This window comes from Grampus griseus (genome assembly GCF_964374135.1).
Source record: "Grampus griseus genome assembly, chromosome: 1".
In the NCBI taxonomy this organism is placed as follows: Eukaryota; Metazoa; Chordata; class Mammalia; order Artiodactyla; family Delphinidae; genus Grampus; species Grampus griseus.
This window is the reverse complement of record NC_139017.1, coordinates 137576721-137599898: the sequence shown is the minus strand read 5'-3', so window position 1 is coordinate 137599898 and position 23178 is coordinate 137576721. Positions and strand designations below refer to the sequence as shown.

At 54.9% G+C, this 23178-nt stretch overlaps 1 protein-coding gene across 1 annotated transcript; it reads right to left on the bottom strand.

Annotated features, from left to right (window-relative positions):
* Positions 1-1191: 1191 nt before the first annotated feature.
* TTC22 (tetratricopeptide repeat domain 22) lies at positions 1192-22922 on the bottom strand. The gene is made up of 7 exons (XM_082667069.1): positions 22265-22922; positions 8792-8847; positions 8473-8588; positions 7727-7845; positions 6323-6484; positions 2977-3129; positions 1192-2433 (listed from the first exon to the last, which is right to left on the bottom strand). Exons 1-7 carry the CDS (start codon positions 22829-22831, stop codon positions 1894-1896), a joined length of 1713 nt encoding a protein of 570 aa, XP_082523195.1. The 5' UTR covers positions 22832-22922; the 3' UTR covers positions 1192-1893.
* Between the last annotated feature and the right edge of the window lie 256 nt (positions 22923-23178).

The window sequence follows — 23178 nt, the reverse complement described above, 5'->3', positions numbered from 1 at the left end:
GGCAGTCCCAGAAATGGGGTTTCCTTTCTCTGTTGGCTTCTGTCAGTACCCCTGACAGAAGCCCTAGTGGGTGTTTGTTAGTCATTTATATGATTCTGTGAATGAGATTATCGGAAAGAAGCTTATTGAAAAGGTCTGGCAGGAATGGAGGGAGAAACGCATGACCTTGAGGACAGGAAAAGCGAGGAAGGAAACAAACTGGGAAGCCTGGGGAAGGGACAAACCTCACCAACTTCCCAACTTCGCCAGTAAACCACCTTGAATTCAGTTTGTCTGTCTGGGGAAGCAGGAGAAGAAAGAGATGGGTTCCTGTCATAGGGAAGGTCACAGGTCACAGCCATGGGTGGAGAAGGGATGGGGGAGAAGTGGACAGGGCTGTGTATGCTGCCTGCTGTCCAGTCACCTCCTGGACTCTCCTGCAATGGAGATGAGAGGAAGGAAGGAGGGAAAGAAAGTCACCACCTGAAGTGGTGAGCCATGATGAGCCCTGAGGTGGGATTCAAGGGCCTTAGGGTGGCCTCACTGTCTGGATTTCACAGGTGCCTGGAACAACAGCATTATCCCAATGGATATCAGAGTGCCCCAGGTGACAGGCGACACGTAGACCCTTAACACGTAAACAATGCTTTAGTGTTACCAGTTTATTAGTATTTTTCCAAACCTGAAAAATGCTGAGAGTAAGTTGGAGGGACAGGGGTGGGGAGGCTAGGAAGTGTGACTCTGAGCAAGCTACTTCCCTTCCAGGGCTCTCAGTCTTCCCATGTGCACAGTGAGACATCCGGGCGCGTGATCTCTAGGGATTGCACTTTTCGGTCTGTTCTCCATCTGTCACTGGAGACATGAGAAGCGATGCAGGGGTGCTGGCCTATCCTGTGTACAGTCTGAGCATCAGGAAAATGAACAAAGCAGTGAGTATAACTTTTTTTTTTAAAAGGGGAAAAGTGCAAAATAAATCACAAACCATGAAGGGGGTCTTGCCATTGCATTTACGTACAACCAGCATTCTTGCAGTCTGGAAAGAACTTGATTTGGAATTTTAGGTTAAATTAGCTCTTGTAAGTAAGTAGGACCACAAGAATCCAGCTTGGACGTTCTGCTGGCAATCAGAGCCTAAGTACTTTGACAATAAAATTCCACGTCTAAGAGTCTATGACTATGATTCCAAAATTCCAAGATTTTCTTCACTCTTTTGTAGAAGGTTTGAGATTGGGGGCAGTTGGCACTTCCTCGGGTGGTGCCCCTACTTTCCCCCAAGAACAGAGAAGCCAAGCAAAGGTACTACTGATGGGCTTTATTTCAGGGAGTTTGAGGGCCTTTCAGACCAAGCTGGCCAAGGATGAGGCCTGCTGCAAGGCTGCTAGAGAGGCAGGAAAGAGCCCTGAGCAGCCAGGTGTAGACTACCGCCCTTCCCTTACTTGCTCCTTAGCAGCTGTGCCCTCTTCTCTAGCCACGGCTTCCCTGGAGGCAGGACCTGAGACCTACTCCAGTCAACCTAAGTAAAGGGGGCCTTATTATAAGGATAGAGCGTGGCTCACGGAATCCAAAGACAGGCTCTTGGGTACTAGAAAGCCACCAAAATGGAGGCAATTATCTTCTGTATCTCTTGGGAGGCTCCATATTATTTTTTCTGCATATTTGTACAATTTGGTCCTTCAATTCAGTTTCCCAGTGGCCCCTCGCGTCTGCCCCAGCTGAATCAGGCCCTTTTGCCTCCGTAGGCACGTCAAACCGTCCTAGGGTCCTACGTTTCCATTCTAATTCCCGAAAGAGAATCTGACAGGCTCCCCGAACCCGCCAGCTTACGGCAGTGAAAGCCGGTGTGCAGCTCCCCGACCAGGTCCAATCACTTATAGGCGGGGCCTCAACGGGGCGGGGCCTCAACGGGGCGGGGCCTCAGGGACCTTCGAAGGAGAACGCGCGGCGGACCCTCCGTGAGCCCATGCCCTCGCGCTGCATGGTCTCGAAGAGGAGCCGCACCAGCGCCGGCCGTCCCTGCGCCACTAAGGCCCGGGCCAACCCCAGCACCTCGCCCGTGTGGCCGCGCCACACGCGCTGCAGCTCCTGGCGCAGGCGCGCCGCCGGGTACTTGTCCTGGGCGCAGCGCAGCCACGCGTCCACCTCGCTGCCCAGCTCGCCGTCGCTGAGCTGCGCCTGGCTCCACTGCGCCAGCAGCGCCTCGAGCAGGCAGCCGAAGCCCTCGGTGTGGCTGGAGCCCGCGTCGTCCAGCTCCACGGCGCGCTTGAAGCAGGCCGCCGCGTTGGCCTCCTCGCCTTTGATGCGCAGGCACTTGCCGCGCAACAGCTGCAGCTCAGGCAGCGTGGCGCCCAGCTCCGACTCGCCGGCCTTGGCCAGGAAGACCAGCGCCTGGTTCAGCGCCGCCTCGTCCACCGCCAGCTGCTCCTGCACAGCGTCCACGCCCATGTAGTAGTAGACCTGGGGTGGGGGCTTCGGGGTGAGCCTTTCTCCCCTGCCGTCGCCGCTGCCCGTTCATTGCATTCCCACACTTGCTGTTTTAAAAATTCCACGCATTCATTCCCACCCTCCCTCCCTCGACAATTATTCATCGCAAATTTTGGTGCCCCTCTCCTGGCAAAGGAGACAGTACTCTGATTCCAGTTCCAGCCCCAGCGCTCTCGGCCATATAACCTTGAGCGGGGCAATCTCTGGGCCTCAGTGTTCTCATATATAAGATATTGTAACCTCTGGTAGTCATTCCGTGCTCACGGAAGGCACAGAAGGATACAGAATAATGGCCCACACTTTCTGAGTGCTTAGAAAGCACTGGGCCCTGTTCTGAACGCTGTAGGTGCATCATCTCCTATCATCCTCACCAATGCAGTAGGAGGCAGGTACTGTTATCAGGCCTGGGGATGCCCCGCGTTCCTCCCTGTGTCCTCAGTGCCCAGGCCTGGCCTGGCAGAGAGTTAATAGGTTTTTAGTCAGCTATTGGCTACCCTAGCCAAGAGGCTACCTTACCTGGCCGATGTTCAGGTAGGTCTTGAGGCCTGGGCACACCTTGACCACCTCCTCGAGGTCGGCCTTGGCGCAGGCCAGGTGGTTCCTGTCAGGCATGCCCCCGAGCCCCATCTTGCTTCGCTCCAGGTCATGCAGGTAGGCTCTGACGTGGATCTGCCCACAGAGAGTCAGCTCAGGGAAGATGCTCAAGCAAGGACCCTTGCCCTCTTTTCTATCCTAAATAAAGGTTTTTTTCTTAACAGCAGCTCAGGGAGGTCCTGTAGTGCCGTGGAAAGCCCCTGTGACTGGACTCGGGAGTCCGAGGTCCTACTCCTGGGCCAGCTTGGGCTAGCCACTCCACTTTCTGGGCCTTACTACACTGACCCCTCTCTGTACAATGAAGGGCGTTGGATGGAGTAAGAGCCATTCATTCATTCACTCATTCATTCAACAAATATGTATTGAGTGCCCACCATATGCCAGGCCCTGTGCTAGGTACTGGGGTACAGTGCTGATAAGAGAGGAGGTCCCTGCCCTGGCAGAACATTCTAGTAGGGGAGATGATCGTAAAAAAGTACATGGTACCACTTCAAGTGGTGACAAGTGGTATGAAAAAATAAACAGGGTGATGGGATAGAGGTGACTAGGGGAGGGGGTTGTTTGAGATGGGATGTGAGAGTCTGTGTAAGCAAGTAGTGTGGGAAGAATGGCAGGTGGCCCAGCTTACAAGCATCAAATTACAAATGATTCCAGACCCTTGCCTTCATCACCACTTCTTCCCTTTTCCCCACATCTATCTGGAGCATTTAGAAAATCTAGAGGCTCAGGAGGGGTAGGGAAGGGGTGGAGAAGGAGGAAGTAAGAAAAAGGGGGTCATTGTCGTTGAAGGTATTAATGCTTTATAGCCATTGGTGGGCTCTGGTTCTAAGACAGCTTCATGAGGTGGGGGTGGGGTGGGAGTGGGAAGCTCTGCCTTTGGAGCCAATTGAACTTGGCTGAATTCCAGCCCCTCCCCCTCTTTATTAGCATGACCTCTGTGAGGCTCATTTTCCACATCTGAAAAATCAGTACACTAAGATCTTCCTTGGAGAGTTACCATGACAATGGAGAGAATATGTTCTAGCCAGGACCTAGCACATGGTAGGTGCTCAGTTCATTCATTCATTCTTTCAACAAATATTCATCAAGAGCCTGCTACGTTCCAGGAGCTGAGGATATATAGTAGAGAGCAAAATGACAAAATTCCCTGCCCTCAGTGGAGTGTGTATTACAGCTGGGGGGAGAGACAGTAAACATGATAAATCAGCAAATAGTGTGCTAGGGAGTGATAAGTGCTAAAAAGGAAAAACAAACAAAGACAGGAGGACACAAAGTGTTGGTGAGAAGCTGACATTTTCAAGAAGACGGCTGCTAGCAGCTCCGCCTTTTCTTCAAGCCCTCTGGGAAGTGAGGGAGGAAGCCAACTGGATATTTGGGAGAAGAGCATTCTAGGCAGAGGCCCTGAGGCAAGATCATGCCTCAGGAGCTGCAAGGACCCCAGTGTGGCTGGGAGGGAGGGAGCTGAGCCGGGGTGGGTCAAGGTCATGGGCCAGGTAGGGCCTTAGGCTCACAGCAGGGCCTGAGGCTTTTACACAGATGAGTTCCCTTCCCTTCTGTTCCTTCCTCCTCACTATGCCCTGCCTCCAGCCTGGTGCCAGTCTGGTCATCTGAGTAGTAAGTGTGATCTTTGGAGCTACAGGGAGACAGCGAGCATATGCTACAGGCCAACCTGTGATGGCGTGAGGAGAGTGAGGTTTGGATTCCCCCTAACGGAATGCAGGACCCCTTGAAGGTCACTGCCTCTCTGTTGCCTCATTAGTAAAATGACACACGTTTGGCCTCTCACAGGATCTTGCGAGAATTCAATCAGGCCATGAATATGAAAGTGCTGGGTGAAATGCAGAGTGTTATAGAAAGGTGTTATTATTTACTATCAATCATGAGTAATATCACTACTATTGATAATGACCACATCAACTGCCATGAAGGAACTGACTGTCTAGTACCTGCTGGCAAAATGATTATGTCATACAGACCAAGACCAAGGGAGTCATCATGTCCCATCAAAGGACATGTCCCATGAAAGGTAGTGGAGGAGGCTGTCCAGCCTGGAGCAAAGCGAACTCAGAGCTCCACCTCTTTGCCCACAAGCAGATGGGTTCTGTAGGGGCTCCAGAGGGCAGATCTGGGACCAGTAGGGGGAAGCCAGAGGCAGGCAGCTCTCAGTTAAATGAGTAATCTGCTGAGCTCAGTGACCATAGTGGACTGCCCCAAGCAACAGTGAGCCAGTTAAAAATATACCTAATAGGGGCTTCCCTGGTGGCGCAGTGGTTGAGAATCTGCCTGTTAATGCAGGGGACACGGGTTCGAGCCCTGGTCCGGGAAGATCCCACATGCCACGGAGCAACTAGGCCCGTGAGCCAGAACTGCTGAGCCTGTGCGTCTGGAGCCTGTGCTGCGCAACGAGAGAGGCCGCAATAGTGAGAGGCCCACGCACCGCAATGAGGAGTGGCCCCCACTTGCCACAACTAGAGAAAGCCCTCGCACAGAAACGAAGACCCAACACAGCCCTAAATAAATTTAAAATATATATATATATACCTAATAATACTGTTCAACCACTTATGAACTCTTACTATGTGGTCAGTACTGAGTTTTACACAAGAGTCTAATTTAATTCTCATAACAACTCTGTGAGGCAGGTACAATCACCTCCAGTCTATAGAAGAAGAAACTGGGGCTCAGACTTTGGGCAAGAGTATTCTGTCTACAGTCCCGTAGCGTGTAAGCGGTGCTGTGGGATTTGAACCGAGGCCAGCGGCGTTGAGAGCCAGAGCTCTGATCTACGACATCAGACCTCCTCCAATATACCCTCTGCCTTTCCCAAGCACCTCCCATGCTCCAGGCACCTGCTTTAGATGTTATTTCACTTAGTCTTCTGACCACCTTTTAAGATAGATGTTATTGTCCGTATCTTCCAGATTGGGGAATGGAGGTTTGGAGGGGTAAGTGGCTTGCCCCAAGTCCCACAGTGATGAGTGGGGAGGCCCGAATTCCACCCAGGTCAGTATGACTGCCGAAGGTTCTAATCAAAGAGGAGGCTGGCAGGTTGTTGGCCAGGTCATTACAGAAGGGATGAGCAGTGGGTGGGAAGCTCCTTCATTCTCTCACTCAACAATCTTAGAGAACACAAACTGTGAGCCTTGATGACACCTACGCTCCCTTCCACCGTGAAGGCTCCCTGACCTCCGGGCTCTGGCCACAGGGTCTTGGCCGTCGTTCTCTGATTCTGGATGGCAGGATGGGGTGGAGCTGCGGGCAGACTCACCTTGGCCCTTGTGCAGTACGCCTGCCAGTTGAGCTCCGGATCTCGTAGGGTGTCCAGGGCCATGTTGCAGGTACCCATGGCCATATCCTGCTTTCCGAGGAAGTGGAAGATTTTGGCCAGGTGATTCAGGATTGGGGGTTGGTCCTTGGCAATCTCAATGGCCTGGGTAAGGGAGGAGGTAAGAACAAACCATTTGTCTGGCTGTTTGCCAGAACTGGAACCCCTTCTCTCAGTAGAGCCATATTACCCCAAAGATCTTATTCTTCATATCCACCACATCATGGGACCCAACACTTTGGGCACAGCTCACTGGCACTCAACTCCTGAGAGCCCGACTCGCTGACATGCTCTCTGCCATGTTCACGGGACACGTCCAGTGAATCCCTCCAGACCCCAGGCAGACCCCTCTTCCTCAGACACGTCGCTGTGTGCTCCCCCATTTTCCTGGGGCAGGTCGGGGGAGGGGCCAGAATCAGCCTCCACCTCCCCCAGACTCACACAGTGTTTCTGGCTGGGCACAGCACTGCCCCCACCACCACCCCAATATTGTTACTGACAGCTGCCTGCCTTGTGTTTGTTGCTGCCCCTGAGATGGTGAACTGCAGGGCAGGGGCCCCATCTGTCCACCTCTGTGCCCCGCACAGAGTAGGTTCCCAAGGAGGGGCAAAGGCAGTGCGTTAAATTGGACACAACTCTCGGAACACACGTGAACCAGTGTTTATGCTCTGCTCTCACTAAGATCTCTCACCAAGAAATTGCTCATTACTGAGCAGCAAATGCTAGGAACGTGCCCCGGCCAGAGCGTCGTGCTGACTGCAAGGGGAACGAAAATCACAGGGTCCCTGGCCTCCAGGAAGGTCTTCAAAAACTGAGCTAAGTGTGGAAACTGCCACAGAAACGAGGTGCCAAGAATAAGGCTTGAACAGCACTTTACGGTTTACAGTGAACGGTTTCATCCACTACCTCCTTTCAGTCTCTCAATATCCTAGATGGTGGACGGATCACATAATTAACAGATAAGGAGGTTCAGAGATGGAAGTGACTTGTTTTAGGGTCACAGGGCCTATGGGCAGAGCTGGCATCCAGACCCCAGCTAACCTCGTCTTCTTTCCACTTTGCTCCCGGGGGTGTGAAGGGGAAAGGCCTGAGGGTATATCTGGGAAATCGTGACTAGCTTAGAAGACAGGCCTAGAGAAGTGGAGAGGATCTGACTCATAGGCCAAGAGGACAAGGGAGCACTTTGGCTTTGTTTGGGATGGAGAGAAAGGTCTGGAGTAAGGGCACTCCCTGAGTAAGGCAGGGAGGTGGGGATGACACCCAGAGAAGCAGCGGGTTCCAGGAGAGGAGGCTGAGGTGTCAGTCTCAATCCGGGTTCGGAGAGCTTCTGTGGCCGGGGGCACATACCTTGCCAAAGCAGTCCAGGGGGTCGGTCCCTGAAAACCCGCAGTCATGGATGCCCATGGGGGTGATGGAGAAGGTGTCCTTCCTCTCCAGCAGCATCCCGAGGTAGCACCAGGCCAGAGCTGGGGGTGAGGCCGGGAGAGGGGTCTCAGGCAACAGCGGGGTGGAGAGAGGGAGGGGAGCCACGAGGAGGCAGGGGGCCAGTGCCACCCCAGGCGTCAGCCCCCAGGAAGACAAAGGGAGGGGAAGTGGCATGAAATCACTGTGGGCCAGCCAGGGACCGAGAGAAACAAGGGTGGGGAGAGGGATGTGTGAGTGGAGGGATGAACAGTTTCAGTGCTTGTTGTGTTTACTGTGTCACGCGGGACACCCTGCTCTCTGACTCCAGCTCTCCCCAGCTCTGGAGCTCTGGTCCCTGTGGAAAAATGACTCGACTCCCCTCCAGAACAGCCTTCCCTCCTCCCACCACAAAATGGGGATAAGAGGCTGCAGTGGTGAGAACTCTGTCTCTTACACTTTCGGTCACAGACAGGCCTGGACACGTGCACCTGGAGTGATCTGCAGGCGCCCGTTCACCTGTGCGAGGTGTGCGAGCTCCCTGAGGTGAACAAGGGAGTGGATGAGACAGAGGGTGAGGGACAGCGAAACAGTGCTAGAGGTGGGGACAGTGACAAGACTGGCAGGGCTGGTGGCGGGTGCAGGGAGGACGGGGCAGAGGCTCCTCTCCCACCCGTCCCCACGGGTCCTGCCTTGGTGGTGGGGTTCCGACGACTTGAGGACTTGCCGGAGCAGGGCCAGCGTGCGGTTGAAGGCCGGCAACCTCTTCTGCTCCTCGCTGCCCAGCTCCAGGAAGATGCCATCTAACCTGTGGCAGAGAAGGGGACGCGGCTGGTCAGCACCCTTCCAGCCGTCCCCAGGGTGCCGCGAGTCCTCCCCAGGCCAGTGGGCAGGGAGAGGAACTCGGGGAGCCCTTGCCACGCAGATGGGCTCAGCCATTTCTCCCCTGGTTTCCAGGCCCCACCTCTCCCCGTCCCTCCCCACCATCCCATCCTCAACCCATAGCCTGACCTGATGAAGAGCGTCGCCATGGTGAAGTACCAGCCCCTTTTTTCCTCGTTCGGGATCTAGGGAAGCAGAGAATGGCTTGTGCTGCTGCTCTTGAAGCACTTGGGACATTGTTCATAGACTCCCATGCTTTCCCTGAACCCTGAGAAGCAGCAAGTACACTCTTGGTCATAGCGCTGGCTCTGCCACTGGCTGGCTGGGTGACCTTGGGCGAGTCACTTCACTTCTGTGACCACAGAGGATTTGACAAGATGACCTGTGTGAATGCCCCGAGCAAGGTGTCCATCACAGAGCGGGCGTGGCGTCCATTTCCTTCCCTCCCCACTACCGCAGGGCCCACACTCCACCAGTCACCTTCCCCCCCCCCCCCCCCCCCCCCCCGCTTCTCCCCTTTGGCGCCATCCCTCAGCTTCCACCTTCCTGAGGAAGCCCCTTTGGGCATGCGAGTGAGTTCAGCTGAAGCCCAGGACCCCACCCTGAACTGTTTTTCTTGCCAACTTTGCTGTGCATTTAGACTGACTTGGGCACCAGATAAAATATTTATGGGAGTAGCTGCTCCTGCCTGGGGAAGGAATTTTAATGAAAACCAATAAAACCCCCAGTGCATATCAGCAGCTCTGCCTCAGGCTCCAGCCCCTCCCTCCACATTCATCTCCTGTGGTTGATCTCCAGGCTCCATTCTGCACTCACCACCCGCCCATCCGCAGAGGCTTTCTCAGCTCAGGGCCCCTGTTATCCCTCCACCCCACCCTCAGCAGCTAGGATGAAGCATTAAGTCCAGCCAGCATTTCTATGGTGTGAGGCATCTGTGGTGTGAGGCCCAACTATGATGTGTTGGGTGCTGTGGAGCTGTGGCACTGAATGGGACCTGCACCCTGGCCCACATGGGCTCACAACTCGGTTGGGGAGACCATAAATAATGGGGTTTGAAGGAGTGCCTGCCACATGCCAGGATCCTGACACTCATCATCTCAATCTCACAACAACCTATGAGGTAGGTGTCATCCCATTTTACAGAGGCACATACTGAAGTTCAGAGAGGCAAAATGACTTGCCCAAGGTCACACAGCATGCAAGTGTCAGAGCTGGGATTTGAACCCCATTTGTTAGTCTCCAAAGCCCTTGCTCCCCTCATTACACTGGCTTACCAATAGCTATAATATGAAGCAGGGTTTGGTCAAGGCTGAGAGGGGGATGCAGACAAATGCAGCAGGATGAAGAGGCCACTTCCAGCCAGAAGACTCTGAGAAGGTCTCATAGAGGATGGGCTGTAAGGTGGGCCTTGAATAGCAGTGGTATTTGAGAGGGTGAGGTGGGGGACAAGGGCATTCCAGACGGGGTGTTCAGCACGGACACGAGTGGGCAGCTGGGGAGCATAGGGCACGGTGAGTATGACTGGGGTGTGGCGGGAGCTAACGTTGCCAAGTTAGGCTGCGACTGCTCTGAGGTGGCCTTGGATGGTTCGGAGGAAGAGAGGAAGGGGGACCTGTGAGTTGATCTCAGTGAACAGTGTGATTGCCCATAGGGGAGTGTCTTGAATGCTGACCCAAGCCAGGTCTGGCAGGAAAGCCAGACCAAAGACAAAATTAGAGCAGAAGGAACACCAGGGGCTATGGGAGGAGGTTTCCTACATGATCCAGGGGTACCCCCAAGACTTCTAGAGGAGGACGTGCTGGAGCAGGGTTCTCAGGGACAAGTAGGAACCAACCAGGTGGATACAGTGAGAGAGGGCGTCAGATGGAGGGCACATCATGTGCAAAACCTCAGAGATGAGCGAGCAGGTGTGTCAGGGGCTGCATGCAGCCCAGAGCGGCTAGAACCCCAGTTGTAAGGGGCGAGGGGATGAGCCAGCAGGGGAACATCAGGAGGGTCCCCTGAGTGTCAGGCTCAGGACCTGGAAGTCATCTGCAAGGCAGTGGGGAGGCATAGAAGGGGTTAGAAGTGGGGAGTTATCCTGTTACTTAGGTTGGAATACGTGTATGCGGGCTCGGCTGGGAACAGGGCTGTCTGGAGGGGAGAGGGGCGGGACCCAAGGATTAAAGGGCATCCTTGAGAGCGCAATGGAGAACACTGGCCAAAGCAAAAAGCTGGAGGGGCTGCCAGATGACCTTACCTGCTGCACCTGCACGGGACCTGGGACATGGGAAGGGGACTCAGATTCATGGGGCACCTACTGTGGGCCAAGCTGGCCAAGGACCTTGACATAATGTCAGCACCTGTCTGTGTGAAGGACCAAAGGCACGTGTGCCTCAGTCTCCCTGGTTGCCTGTGGCTGTGATCTCGTGACCTCTGGCCCCATGCCTGCTTTGAGGTTGGCCAGACTGAGTCATGGTGGGGAGACACAGAACTTGCTCCCCCTTTCAGGCTCCTGACAAGGAGATGTGACCACAAGTGACAGCAGGTATCCTAGACTAAGGGAGGGCTACAGTGCAGAGAGCAGAGGCTCGGGTGGCCAACACGTCTGGCCACAAGAGGGGGGTGACCCTGGGTGGATGTGTTACCCCTCAGAGGCTGTGTCCTTACCTGCAAAGGGGCATTGGGAGGCAGTGACCAGCCTGGGGACCGTGCCCATAAATCTCCATAAACGTTCGCCCCCTTTCTCCTGGTTTGGGTTAGAAACGTGCAGAATTAGGCGTGTCTAGGAGGCTGCTTTGCCTTATTTCAGTTCTAGGTGGGGCATCGAAGTCTCAGGCTCTGGAGTCCGCGGCTATCCTGCCTCACCCCACTCTCCACTTCTTTACCCCACCACTCTGCTCCTAGGGCCTCACATGCCCCGTGGGGTCCACAGGTCCCCAGTGTTGAAGAGCAGTGTGTTGTCCTCAGGGCTCTCCCTGGTTCATAGCCACTTTCTTGTTTGGTATTCAAGATGCAAGAAATTAAGTTATGTGTCCACATCACACAGTTAGTACATGACAGAGTTGGGACATAAACTCATGCCTTCCTAGTCCCAGCCCGAAGCCTGTCCACAGCACTCAGTTATCTTGATCCAATCAATCCCCTTACTATGTCTCTGAGAACAGTGAGACCACAGAGGTGAAGCAGCTTGCTCAGGGTCACACACTGGTTAGTATCAGGACTTAAAACCCAGTGGTTTCACCACCACTGTGATAGTCTTGAGTAAGTCAAGCCTGGTTATGGTTTGCACTAAGTAAGCAATACTACCACCTGGTGGCAGAGTGCCTGAATTGCAGGGGCAACTCCTAAAGGTTAACTCCCCTTCTACTTGAAGACTAAAACTGATTTTCAGAGAAGTAGCTAGCTGAGTGACATCTCTATGACAAATCCCAAATGTAGCCCCTCCTCAGATCCCACTTAAGAGTAACATTTGCAGAGTTTCCCTGGTGGCACAGTGGTTGAGAGTCCGCCTGCCGATGCAGGGAACAGGGGTTCATGCCCCAGTCTGGGAGGCTCCCACGTACCGTGGAGCGGCTGGGCCCATGAGCCATGGCCGCTGAGCCTGCGCGTCCGGAGCCTGTGCTCCGTGGCGGGAGAGGCCACGACAGTGAGAGGTCCACGTACCGCAAAAAAAAAAAAAAAAAAAAAAAAAGTAACATTTGCAGGAGGGCTTATGGGGTCGCGAATCAGGAATGGAGTTAATGGTATAAACAGACCTCGTTTGAAGCCTCACTGTGCTTGGGTTCCAATCCTCCATCCCTGTGATGGAGCTAGTAGAGAGAGTCCATTCATTTTGCTGTGCAATTCTGGTCTTAAAATGGGCTGTCTCTTTAAAAATCCTTCTAGTTGTAACTGAAGCAGCAGCTGAAGCTGTTACCAGGGGCAACCTGGCAAGCCACGTATGCTAAATTAAATTAAACAGGCCTCTGACTGCCCCCTCCTCTCCTCTCTCCTGGAGAATGAAGTTGCTGTGAAACCTCTTATGGCTGCAAGGAATTCACTTCCAGAGTTGATGGCTCCCAGAGGCAATATATTTGGAGGCAGCCTGGGAGGGGCTGACAGCACCTCTGCCAGGAGAGGAATATTGACTGAGGGCCTCCCCGTGTGGGCTTTGGCAGGACACCCCACCTTTTCTCTTGTTCATCCTCATCAGGACCCCGTGAGCCGGGGGTTCTGGGGTCTATGAGGGGGCACTGGCCAGAGCGTGAGCCCGCTGAGGCTTCAAGCTGGCAAGGCCCAGGCACCAGCACTGCCCTTAAGTAGCTGGTTAGATTCTGGTACTAGGTGAGGGTGAGAGTGAGGCACCGACTTCAGGCAAGGGGCTCTCAGGACATCTCCCAGCTCCTCTGAGGCCCTCACCGGTATTTCCCTCATTATAGAGATGGGGAAACCGAGGCTCAAAGAGGCAGAGACGTGCCTACTTCACCTATTTCAGGCCAGGTCTCTGACTTCAAATGCACCTTACTCCCACAACACCTCGCTGCAAGTGTTTGTACAGTGCTTACCATTTACAAAGTGCACTCACACAGATGCCACATGACCCTCAGAAAGCCCTTTGTGGAATGTAGAGTGGGTTAGCATCACCCCCCTAGTACAGATGGGAACACTGAGGTGAGAAGACATCCTCACAGACACAAAGCCAGTGTGAAATCCTGGACTGAAACCTGGAAATGCTGCTTTTTTAGCTATACTAATAATAGTGCCTTTTATTGAGCACTTACTATGCACCAGGCACATAATTTACATGTGTTAACTCCGGGGTTACCTAGGAGGTAGGGACTACGATTATCCCAGTTTTACAGAAGAGGCACCTGTGGCCCAGAGCGGCATAGCTAGAAGGTAGCAGAGCTGGGAACCCAGCAGCAGACGAGTGGTCCTCGAAGTGGGGTCCCCTGCCCAGCATCAGCAGCACCTGGGAATCTGATAGAACCACTGCACTAGAGTCTAGCACTGCAGAGAGCCAGGTGCAAATGGCAGGCCAGTGCACCAGTGCATCTCTTTTTAAATGAACAAAAGGATCAGCAGTTGTGATCCTCTGGAAGCCTGACGATCCAAGCTGCTACAGCTGGGTGGGTAACTGGCAAAGGTGGGTGACCTGGCAGTACCTGCAGAGAATATCAGGATGAGGATTAGACGTTACAGAGCAGGTTTGTGTTAACTTGGCAGATAGAAGGATGGGTCTCAGCTGGCTACTCCATTTACTTCAAAAGGTGGTCCCCACAGAAGGAGATGTTGCAGGGCTTAGCTATTTTAGAGGATTTCAATAGAAGATCTCAATGTGCTAATGGTTTATGAATCTATATGTGTCTGCGTAGGCTCTACAGAGACCTTATTGGTTCTTAAGGAAAATGTTTGCCTTGCAGTTTGAACTCTGCCCCTGTGGACGTTGTATTCTGTGTTTCAGAGTCAGTTCCTGAGAGCTGACTGATTCTCTTTCAGGGGAGGGGGGATGAGAAGGAGGAAAGAGAATGAACGTTTCTCAACCATCAACTGTCCACTGGGCACTTTCGTGCATCGTGGCACTGAATCCACCCGCACAGCAGCCCGAGAAGGTGTCATGCAGCCTCCTCCTTTTACAGGTGAGGAAACAGAGGCTAAGAGAAAAGCTGCCTGGCCAGCCCCACAGCCCAGGGGGAGGTGCCAGGATTCAAGTTCAGATCTGCCTCCCTCCAGTGCCCCTGTTCTTTCCACCTCATCAAGCTGACCCTGTCTGTGAAGGCTGACGCTGCAGAAATAAAAGTCACCAGGTGGCAGGTCTCGCGACCATGCTCTTCCTGCTCAACTGGAATGTCCTCTGTGATGACAGAGCAGCCTCGGGCTCTGCACGCGGAGCTCCGGCCCCAGCCCACCTGGCTGGCCTGGCACCCCTGGGGGTCTGCCCCAGAAAGGCTGGGCAGCGGTTTCTCCTCATGCAGCTCCTGCCTCGGTGGGGGCGGGGAGTAAACAGAGGGTTGAGATTGGAGTCCCACCCCTGCCTCTACCTCCCCCAGGGTTCCTTGAAAGTCCGCTGGCCCAGCCTGGGCCTCAGTTTCCACATCTATAAGCAGGGATGATCGACTGGGTTTGCCTGTGTCACAGGCACATGGGTGGGAGTGATCAGTGTGACTGGGTGCTGTGCCATGGAGGTGAGTCACCTATTCAGCCCTCGCTGGGTTCCCTGCATGGTCTTTGTGGATTTTAAGAGTGGAGCAGATCGACTGCAGCTCCCCATTGTCATCCCCTTTCTGGTCCTAGATCGGTCACGCAGACGCAGACTCTGTGAGCCAGCTTTGCTTTGCACTGGTTCCACAGACTCGCAGGACTGAGTAGAGCCACTTCTCTATTCCATGGTCCCTAGAGAAAAGGGACCCTGTCCAGTCCTGGGTACAAATCCAGCTCTGGCACCGGGTACGTCTGAAGAAGTCCTGCATTTTCTCAGCCCCTCCCATGGGTATGGGCTGTGTGCACCCTTAACACACTCTATCTTTCCTCCTGTGAAGAAGGCAGTTGGGTCAGATGATGCTACAGGCAACTTTGGCTCTGGGGTCCTGTATCAATAAGGAGGGGAGACCCAGTTCCCAAAATTGCCAGGTGTGGAGGGAAAGAAGCCAGCAGCAAATTCAGAAGGTGCTGTTATGCAAATGCGAGCAGCACCGAGGCCATCAGAAGGCTGGGGCTAGAGTGTCAGGAAAGCTGTCCCTCAGCCTGGGCTTTATGTCGGAGAGAACTGAGTTCAGTTCCAGCCAGCCACTCATGGCTGTGTGCCCTTGAGCAAGTTGTTACGGCTCTCTGAGCCTCAGTTTGCTCATCTGTAGAATGGGGTTAATAATAGTTCTGATTCCCCAGCATTTCTAGGAGCAAGTGAGATAATCCGTGAAAAAATCACAAGTGCGCAGTCCCTAGCTCATCGTCCAGCGTCATCCAAACCAAACCACTCAGATTTGTGGAGCTCTGTGTGTGTGTTTGCAAGCACCATGGGAGGAGAAACCCTGCCCATGATCTCAAAAGTTGGAGATCAACTCTAAAGTCCTCAAAACGCCGTGCCTGACATTCCCCAAGCTGTGGTTTCCTACCTCCCTCTGTGTGTTTATGTGTTTTCTTCTGCCAGGAGGTTCATTCCTTCCCCCACTTCTCTATTATCAAAGTCCTTCCTGTCCCTGAAATCACCCTGGCCACCACCTTAGTCCAGTGACAGAGGAGGAAATGTCCACCGTCCACAGAGGACTTGCCCACTATCCCACAGCCAGTCGGGGCAGGGCTGAGGCAGGAACCCAAATCCTGACCCCTGGCTCCGAGTGGGGTCTTCCCCGATGTCATTGTTCTTTTCCTAAAGTTGGCTCTGGGCTGGGCTGGGCTGAGGGCGAGCTCAGGAAGGGGCAGGAGGAAGTGGGAGGAAGCAGAAAGAGGGCGGGGGCTCACTTAGAAGGAGTCCTGGCAGCCCCATCAGGGGATGAGGATGAGAAGGACGCGTCCATCAAAGCTCGCTGGGGCTGGGCCTTCCCTCCGTGACCCGTTCCTCCTCCCGCACCCCTGCCAGGCTGGTACCACTGTCCGCATTTCACAGAGGGAGACATGGACCCTCAGAGAGGTTACACAGCCAGCCCAGGTCACCCAGGGCGTCCCTGCAGCCTGCAGATTCCCACACCAACACTCTGACCTCAGTCCCAGCAGCGCATCTGCCTGCACCGTGCGCCCGAGTTGTCAGGGTTTGGAGCTGTGGGACGAAGAGGTGAGGGAGAAAGGGAGGCTGGGGGAGAGAGGGGGGCATGTGGGAGGTGGAGAGCTGTTGGGAGGGCAGCTCCTTGAGGAATTCCCAGGTCCTGGGGCTGGCCTCCCCAATGGTGGCACAGCTGTGTGTGTCTGTCGGTCCTTCCTGCCTGGCGACTGTGTGGATGCCTGCACCTTCGTTTGTTTGTGAGGCCGGCTGCTGGGCCTACCAGCACTGGGTCCATCCCCGCCCGCCCCAGCAGGCCCGGTGAAACCTGGATGGCCTGTGTGCACCCGGTCACCTGGGGCGAGTCCCCTCCCTGAGCCTGTTCTGTCCTCTGTGCACCAGGGAATCACAATACCAGTGGCAGTGTGTCTGTGAGGTTTGAATAAAAATCGGATATGCTAATGAACGTAACATTCTGAGCTCTGTGCCTGGTGTACAGGCTGGATCAATGGCGCCCACTGTGGTGGTGTTTCCTGTTACCACCCGGAGCCTGCTCTGGACCAGCAGCAGGGGTGAAGGATCTGCATGTGTGTGCACCTGTGCGTGTGTGTGCAGGTACGTGTGTGTGTGTGTGAAGCCACACAATATTCCAGGAAAAGGGGAAGAAACTCAAATGATTGAGTTAGCTTGGGACAGAGATATTACTTTTTTAGAGAAATATAAGTTCGAGTTACTTTATTTTAGAAAAATAATGGGAATTTTAAGACTAAAAAAACAAATTAAATTTAGCAACAGTCACAAACCCCTCTTGGGTGTCCAACCCCGTTCCAGACACGGGGTGGTAGGTAGAGATAGAGGGTCGCCCAAGACAGAGGGCTCACCCTCTAGGGGGCAAGACAGAAACCACTGTTACAGAGCAAAGCTGAGGGCTGTGGCGGCCAGAGGGTGGGCAAGGTGAGGGGCTGGGCGCCAACATGATCTACACTCTGCCTGGAGCCCTTCACGGTCTCTCACTTAATCCTCACAGCAACCCTGTGAGGTGATGTTAGAATCCCACCTTGCAGATGAGGAAACTGAGGCTCAGAGATGTGAAGTGACTTGTCCGTAGCCACCTGGAGATGGAGGCAGAATTTTAACCGAGTGTGTCTAACTGCAAAGTGTTTGCTCCTAATACCCACTCAGCCTGGAGACTCCAACAAGAATCCGTCTGTGAGTGTGTGTGGAGACGTGACGGGGGTGCGGAGGAATGACGGATAAAGCAATCTGCCTCATCATATTTTTGTAACTTGAGGACGAGGAAAGGGAGGGAACTAAGGGCTGAGAGGGAAGGCACAGACACTCGTCCACTCGTACACAGACATGCGGCTTATTTTTGGATTATGGGCTGAATTACTAACCTTTGTAATGTTTCCTCTTGTAATTTTAGTTAGCAGATGAGCAGCCGTCATTGGTTCTTTGGTTGCTCTTTATTCTTTGAGCTCCGGGGGCTCCTCCTTGCCTGGGACAGTCCCAGCCCCCTCAGGATGGAAAATCTCCTGGAGCTGCAGCACCGGCTAGGGTCGGACTCCTGGCCGCCCACCCCCAGCTGCGCTCCTGTGGGTGGCGACCCTCTCAACTGGAGGTCCCTCAGCGGCTGCTCCACTCTCCCCACTCCTCCTTCCCTGACCCCATGGCTGACTTCGCCTCTGCCCTCGTCCTTCCTATCCCCCCACCACTCCCTATACACGGCCACCCTCTCTCTACTTCTCCACACTTCCACCCTAGATTTCCAGGAGGTGGCCGGTGTGGGGGGCTCCCCTGTCCATCCTGCCGGCCATCTGCTTCACACTTATTGCACCCCAATTCTCCCACCTCTCCAGAAAGAGCAAAGGCTTTGGAGTCAGAGTGGCATAAACTCAACTGCCACTTACTAGCTCCGTGGTCTTGGGCAGGTTACTTAGCCTCGCCTGCCTCAGTTCCCACATCTATAAAATGGGATCAGGGTGTTCTTGTGAGGACTAAGATGAAGTCCACAAGGCACCTGGAGAAGAGCGTTCATGAATATTACTGTGTGAAGGTGGGCATTGTGTGAAGGAAGGTTTTCAAGGGGGAGGTGACATTTGAGCTGGGTTTTGATGGATGTAGTTTGCTTTCTAGGCAGAGGGAAAAGTTCCTGCACAGGCAGCTGTGAAACAGCACAGCATGTCTGGAGAAGTAGGAGAAGTTTAGAGTCCCTGGGAAGTAAGGTTCAAGGGAAGTAAGAGGAAATGCGGCTCAGAGGAGGGCAGGAACCAGACCTCAGAGACCACATCAGCAGTTCCTCAGGGCCACCACGTGCTCTTCTTCCCCATGAAGCTTCTGGCTGCCCTCTTTCCAGGTCTCATCCAGTTCAGTTGTCACTAAAGCCCCCACCGCAGGACCTTTGCACACACCACGCCCCTGCCAGGATTGCCCTCCTCTCATTCCTGCCAGTACACTACTGCTCTTCCAGAAGCCTCCCTCAGTCACTTGTGCTGAAAGGAAGTGTGTCCTCTCTGAAGTTCAGTTACTGTCACTCTATCCCCAGGACCTGGACTTGCCAGGTCCCTGCTGACTCCAACACGGGTCCTGACGTCCTCGAAGTGCACTTCCCTTGTCAGCCTCTGGGGGGGTCCTGTTTTTGGTTCAGAAACTATGGTCTCTGGTGTACAGCACTCAGAGATGATTGTCACCTGGCACAGGCCATGTAATGAATGCCTGTGACCTCAGCCAGTCATAGGCACACCTCTGACACGTCCCTTTGGCCCCCACTACCAGAGATGGGGCTCAGGGAAGGCTGGTTACTGAAGGAACTAATGTTTGCTCTTCCCTTTGTCCATGAGCTTCTAAAAGGCAGGAGTTCTTAATGATAGGGCCTGGCACACAGTAGGTGCTCAATAAACGTTAAGATGCTGAGCATGTGTGTCTCAGACATGCCCAGAATTTACCAGTTTATGGGCACTTTTACCCCATGATTTGATTGGATAATCATAGTAAACTGAGGCAGAAATCACTATTGTTTAATGTTTATAAAGCAGACACTGAGGCCAGAGATGACAAGTGACTTGTACAAAGTCACACAGCAGAATAATAAGCGACCTGGGTGCTTGAACCCAGCCTCCTGCTCTTACTATACAAAATCATCACTGTCATCCTGATTGCGACTATTTCTTGAGCATCTACCCTGTGCCAGGTACTTTATAAGCATGATCTCTCCTAATCCTCAGATGATGAAAAGGGGGGGGGTTCAAATACCCACTTTCTCCTGGGATTGGGGGGAGGTTTTGACCACAGATACTCTGTGCAGACCTGGGGAGCAGCCACTGGGCCAGGCCCAAGGACACAGCACAGGCCACCTCCCACCTGAGACAGTCAGCTCCCTCCCTAGAGCACAGGGCAGTGCCCTGCTTGACACTCTCTCCTCTGAGCGGTCACTGAAGGGGACGGTGCGGCCCCCACTGTGGCTGGGCAGACCAGCAGCAGGGAGGGAGGAGTCGGCCCCCATTCCTTCCCTATGCCCCAAACTTTGCCTCCCTGCTCACCTCCTCCAGGAAGCCTTCTCCTGAGAGCAGGAAGGGACCTCAGAGACCATCCAGTCCCCCCTCCCTCACTTTCACAGATGGGGAAACCACCACCCAGACAGGAGAAGGCCCCACCGTGGGTGGTTGCAGCTGAGATGAGAACCCAGGACTCCTGGCTCCCAGTCCAGGGCTTTTCAGGCCCTGCTCTGAGACTGTGACCATACTCAACATACACCAAGCTGGCCACGCCTTCCACTGAGGGCGGCTGGCATTCAGGGCCTTGTGCTCAGGCTCTAAAACAGGAGACCTGGGTTCCTTTTGGCCCCAGGGGACAGCCACAGCTGCACACAGTTTAGCGGGGAGGAGGCTCTCCCAGGTCAGGAGAGGCAGAGGTCGTCTGTGATCCTGTTGTTTCTGTGCAGGCTCTGTTCCTCATTTTACGGATGAGGAATCCTAGGACAAAAGCACTATTATTATCCCCATTTCATAGAAAGGGTAGCTCAGTCATGCTACGGACCGGTTGGAGGTGAGAGCATGGGGAATTGGGATTCGGACCTGGACTGTGTGACCCAGAGTCTACCGTCTTAACCTCCACCTGCCCTGCTCCCCTAAGTCAAGTCCGTGCCTCTCACCCAGCACTCCCTGAGGTCTTGACTCCACGTTTCCTCACATGCGGGAGCCATAAGCTTTGGTGGAAAAGCCTCCAAGGGGGTGTGCAGAGCCTTTGTGAATGGAGCCATCCTACCCACGTGTGAAGGCTTGTTGTCGTTTAACTATCAAACAGTCATCATTATCAGCTCAACACTGCCTATGCAGTGCCTTCAAGGAAAAGCCAGGGTACCTCTCTGAACTGTGATCTCCTCTTCTGTAACAAGAGGACAATGCCTCTACGTCACTTGTCTGTCATCCAATGCAGGCAGCCTTTGGGATGGCCCCCAGTGATCCCCACTGCCTGGTATCTGTGCTCTTGTGTAACCCCCGCTCTCTGCCTGGAGGCTAGACCTAGTGACTTGCTTCTAATGAAGAGAATAGAGCAAAAGTGATGGGATGTCCTCGTGGCAAGGACCTGAGGGAGGCCTCCGGCCAACAGCAAGTGAGGAACTGATTCTCCCAGTAGCCATGAGTGTGAGCTTGGAAGCAGACCCCCACCCCACCGCCCCCAGCTGAGCAAGCCTTCAGATGAGACCACAGCCTAGAGGCAGCCAGCTAAACCATGCCTGGGTTCTTCAGCGCAAACTCTGAGACAATCGGTGCTTATTGTTTCAAGCTGCTAAGTCTCAGGAGCTATTTGTCATACAACAATGGGTAACTGATATGCCTAGCGTTTGTCTATGTAGCTCCGGGCCCTGTGCTACACATGCATTCACTCAAGATGCATTTACCGAGCGCCACTGTGTCCAGCCACTGGCCAGGTGTCGGCTTTACAGTGGTAAACCAGACAGATGTTGTCCCCACTCTTGAAGATCTCAAGATTGAGGTGGGGAGACAGACTTGTACATGGACAGTGTGAGCAGTGCTGTGGGAGCCCAGGGGAGATGCCTGACCCAGCCTGGAAAAGTCAGCGGAGTGGATGCCTGAGAGAGAGGACAACCTTCCAGGCAAGGGTAGAGCAAAGGGCACCTCTGAAAGAGGCCGAAAGAGTGGCAAGGTGGGCTGTAAGGAGACCTGGCCCACGGGGAACAAGGGGATGTAGACGGTGGCAAAAGCCTGGTTGGAAGGGGGAACACGGCAGAGGGAAGGCAGAGAGCGAGGTCACGGAGGGTCTCTAGTGCCTACCGGAGAGCCTGGGACTTACGTGCCAGGCAGTGGGGAGTCACTGGGGGTTGTAAGCAGCTGACGGATATGGCCGGCAGGATTGAGCAACATGACACTGGCAGCAAGGGTGGAGGAGGAGGCCGAAGGGTCAGGCCAGAGAGCAGGAACCCAGGCAGGGAATGATGGAGGCTGGGCTGGCGAGGGGAGGCAGGAGAGGAGTGGATAGACCCTGGAGATATGAGGAGGCAGAGCGGACAGGATCCGGGGTCTGAGTGGATGGCTATGGTGCGTGAGCGGGAGAGAGGAGGCAAGAATGCTGCCTGTTTCTGGCGGGATGTGGAGCTGTGCCTTATACTTAGGTGGGTGTGGACAGGTGCAGGGACAGGTACTTGCTGGGAAGAGCAAGGTGAGAGGGATGAGTTGGTGTGTGGAGTTTGCAGTGCTGCCAGCAAAGAAACTTACGCAAGCTAACCCGCTGGGAAGTGGGTCCACGCCCTAGTCCGACAGAGAAAAGCTACAAGCCTGGTCTAGGACCCAAGGTGGGAGGGGCACGCTGGAACCGTATTCCGGAAGCCAAAGGGCCAGGGTTCGGTGAGAATTTGGAGGCCGGGGGCATCCCTGCAGACTTTAGGGGCCGCGACCCCAGCCCTCCCAGCCTGGGGAGGGATCACCCACCTGCTGCGCGTGGCCCAGCGCCTTGTCATAGAGCTCGATGCCGGCCTCCAGCACCCGCGCCCGCTCCTCTGGGCTGGCGCAGCCCACGTCGAAGCCGTGCGCGTAGCCCTGCTCGGCCAGGCAGCGCGCGGCGCGGAGCGGGGGGTCCCCGGTGGCCCCGCGGTCCCCCGCCAGGCCCATGAGGCCGGCCAGCCGCTCGGCGCACGCCTCCTCCTCTTCCTTCTGCCCCAGCCGCCCGTACACGTGCACCAAATTGGCCCAGGCGTTGAGGTTGCCCGGGTCCTCGCGGGCCACCTCGAGGAAGCTCTCGCGGGCCTCATCCAGCTCCTCCAGGTAGAAGGCGAAGGCGCCCAGGAGGTGGCGCACGGCGGGGCGCTGCGTGGCAGCCGTCAGCGCCAGCTCCTGCCGCAGGCCGTCCCGCTGCAGCTTCAGGTCCCGGGCGTGGAGCGAGGCCGGCGAGCGCGGCTCGAAGTTCAGCTGCATCTCCAGGTGGAAGTGGCCGGGGAGGTAGTCCAGGTCGTCGATGAGGGCGTCCACCTCCTCGGTCGCGGCCTCGGGCTCCGCCATGGCTGCCCCGCGGCTCCCCGAGCCTTGCTCCGGAGGCCGCCGTGGATGGGGGCGCCCCTCAAGCGAGCCCGGCGCGGGAGGCAAGGGTCAGCGCGCAGAGGCCCGGGGCGCAGCCACCTCCCATCCCGGGGCGCCGCCCGCCGGTGGGTGGGTCAGAGCGTCGGATCGGGAGCGCCCTGTAGGTGTTTACGCTTTCGCAGCTCAACGGCTTTTAGACGCCCGCATTGCACAACCAGGTGTGCCTGTTAGGTGCAGTGCCAAACGCGGGGCGTGTAACCCCCGGTGCATGGCAAAAGGCATGCTTTTACTCTCTCTGCTCAGGAGATGAGGAAACTGAAGCTCAGACG

Excerpts from the sequence above, each read along its gene's own strand:
- TTC22 (XM_082667069.1), bottom strand. The coding sequence starts at position 22,831 with ATGGCGGAGCCCGAGGCCGCGACCGAGGAGGTGGACGCCCTCATCGAC. Across the intron at positions 6,485-7,726 it reads CCCTGGACTGCTTTGGCAAG|GCCATTGAGATTGCCAAGGA; the intron begins GTATGTGCCCCC and ends TCCCTTACCCAG. Across the intron at positions 2,434-2,976 it reads CCTACCTGAACATCGGCCAG|GTCTACTACTACATGGGCGT; the intron begins GTAAGGTAGCCT and ends CCCCCACCCCAG.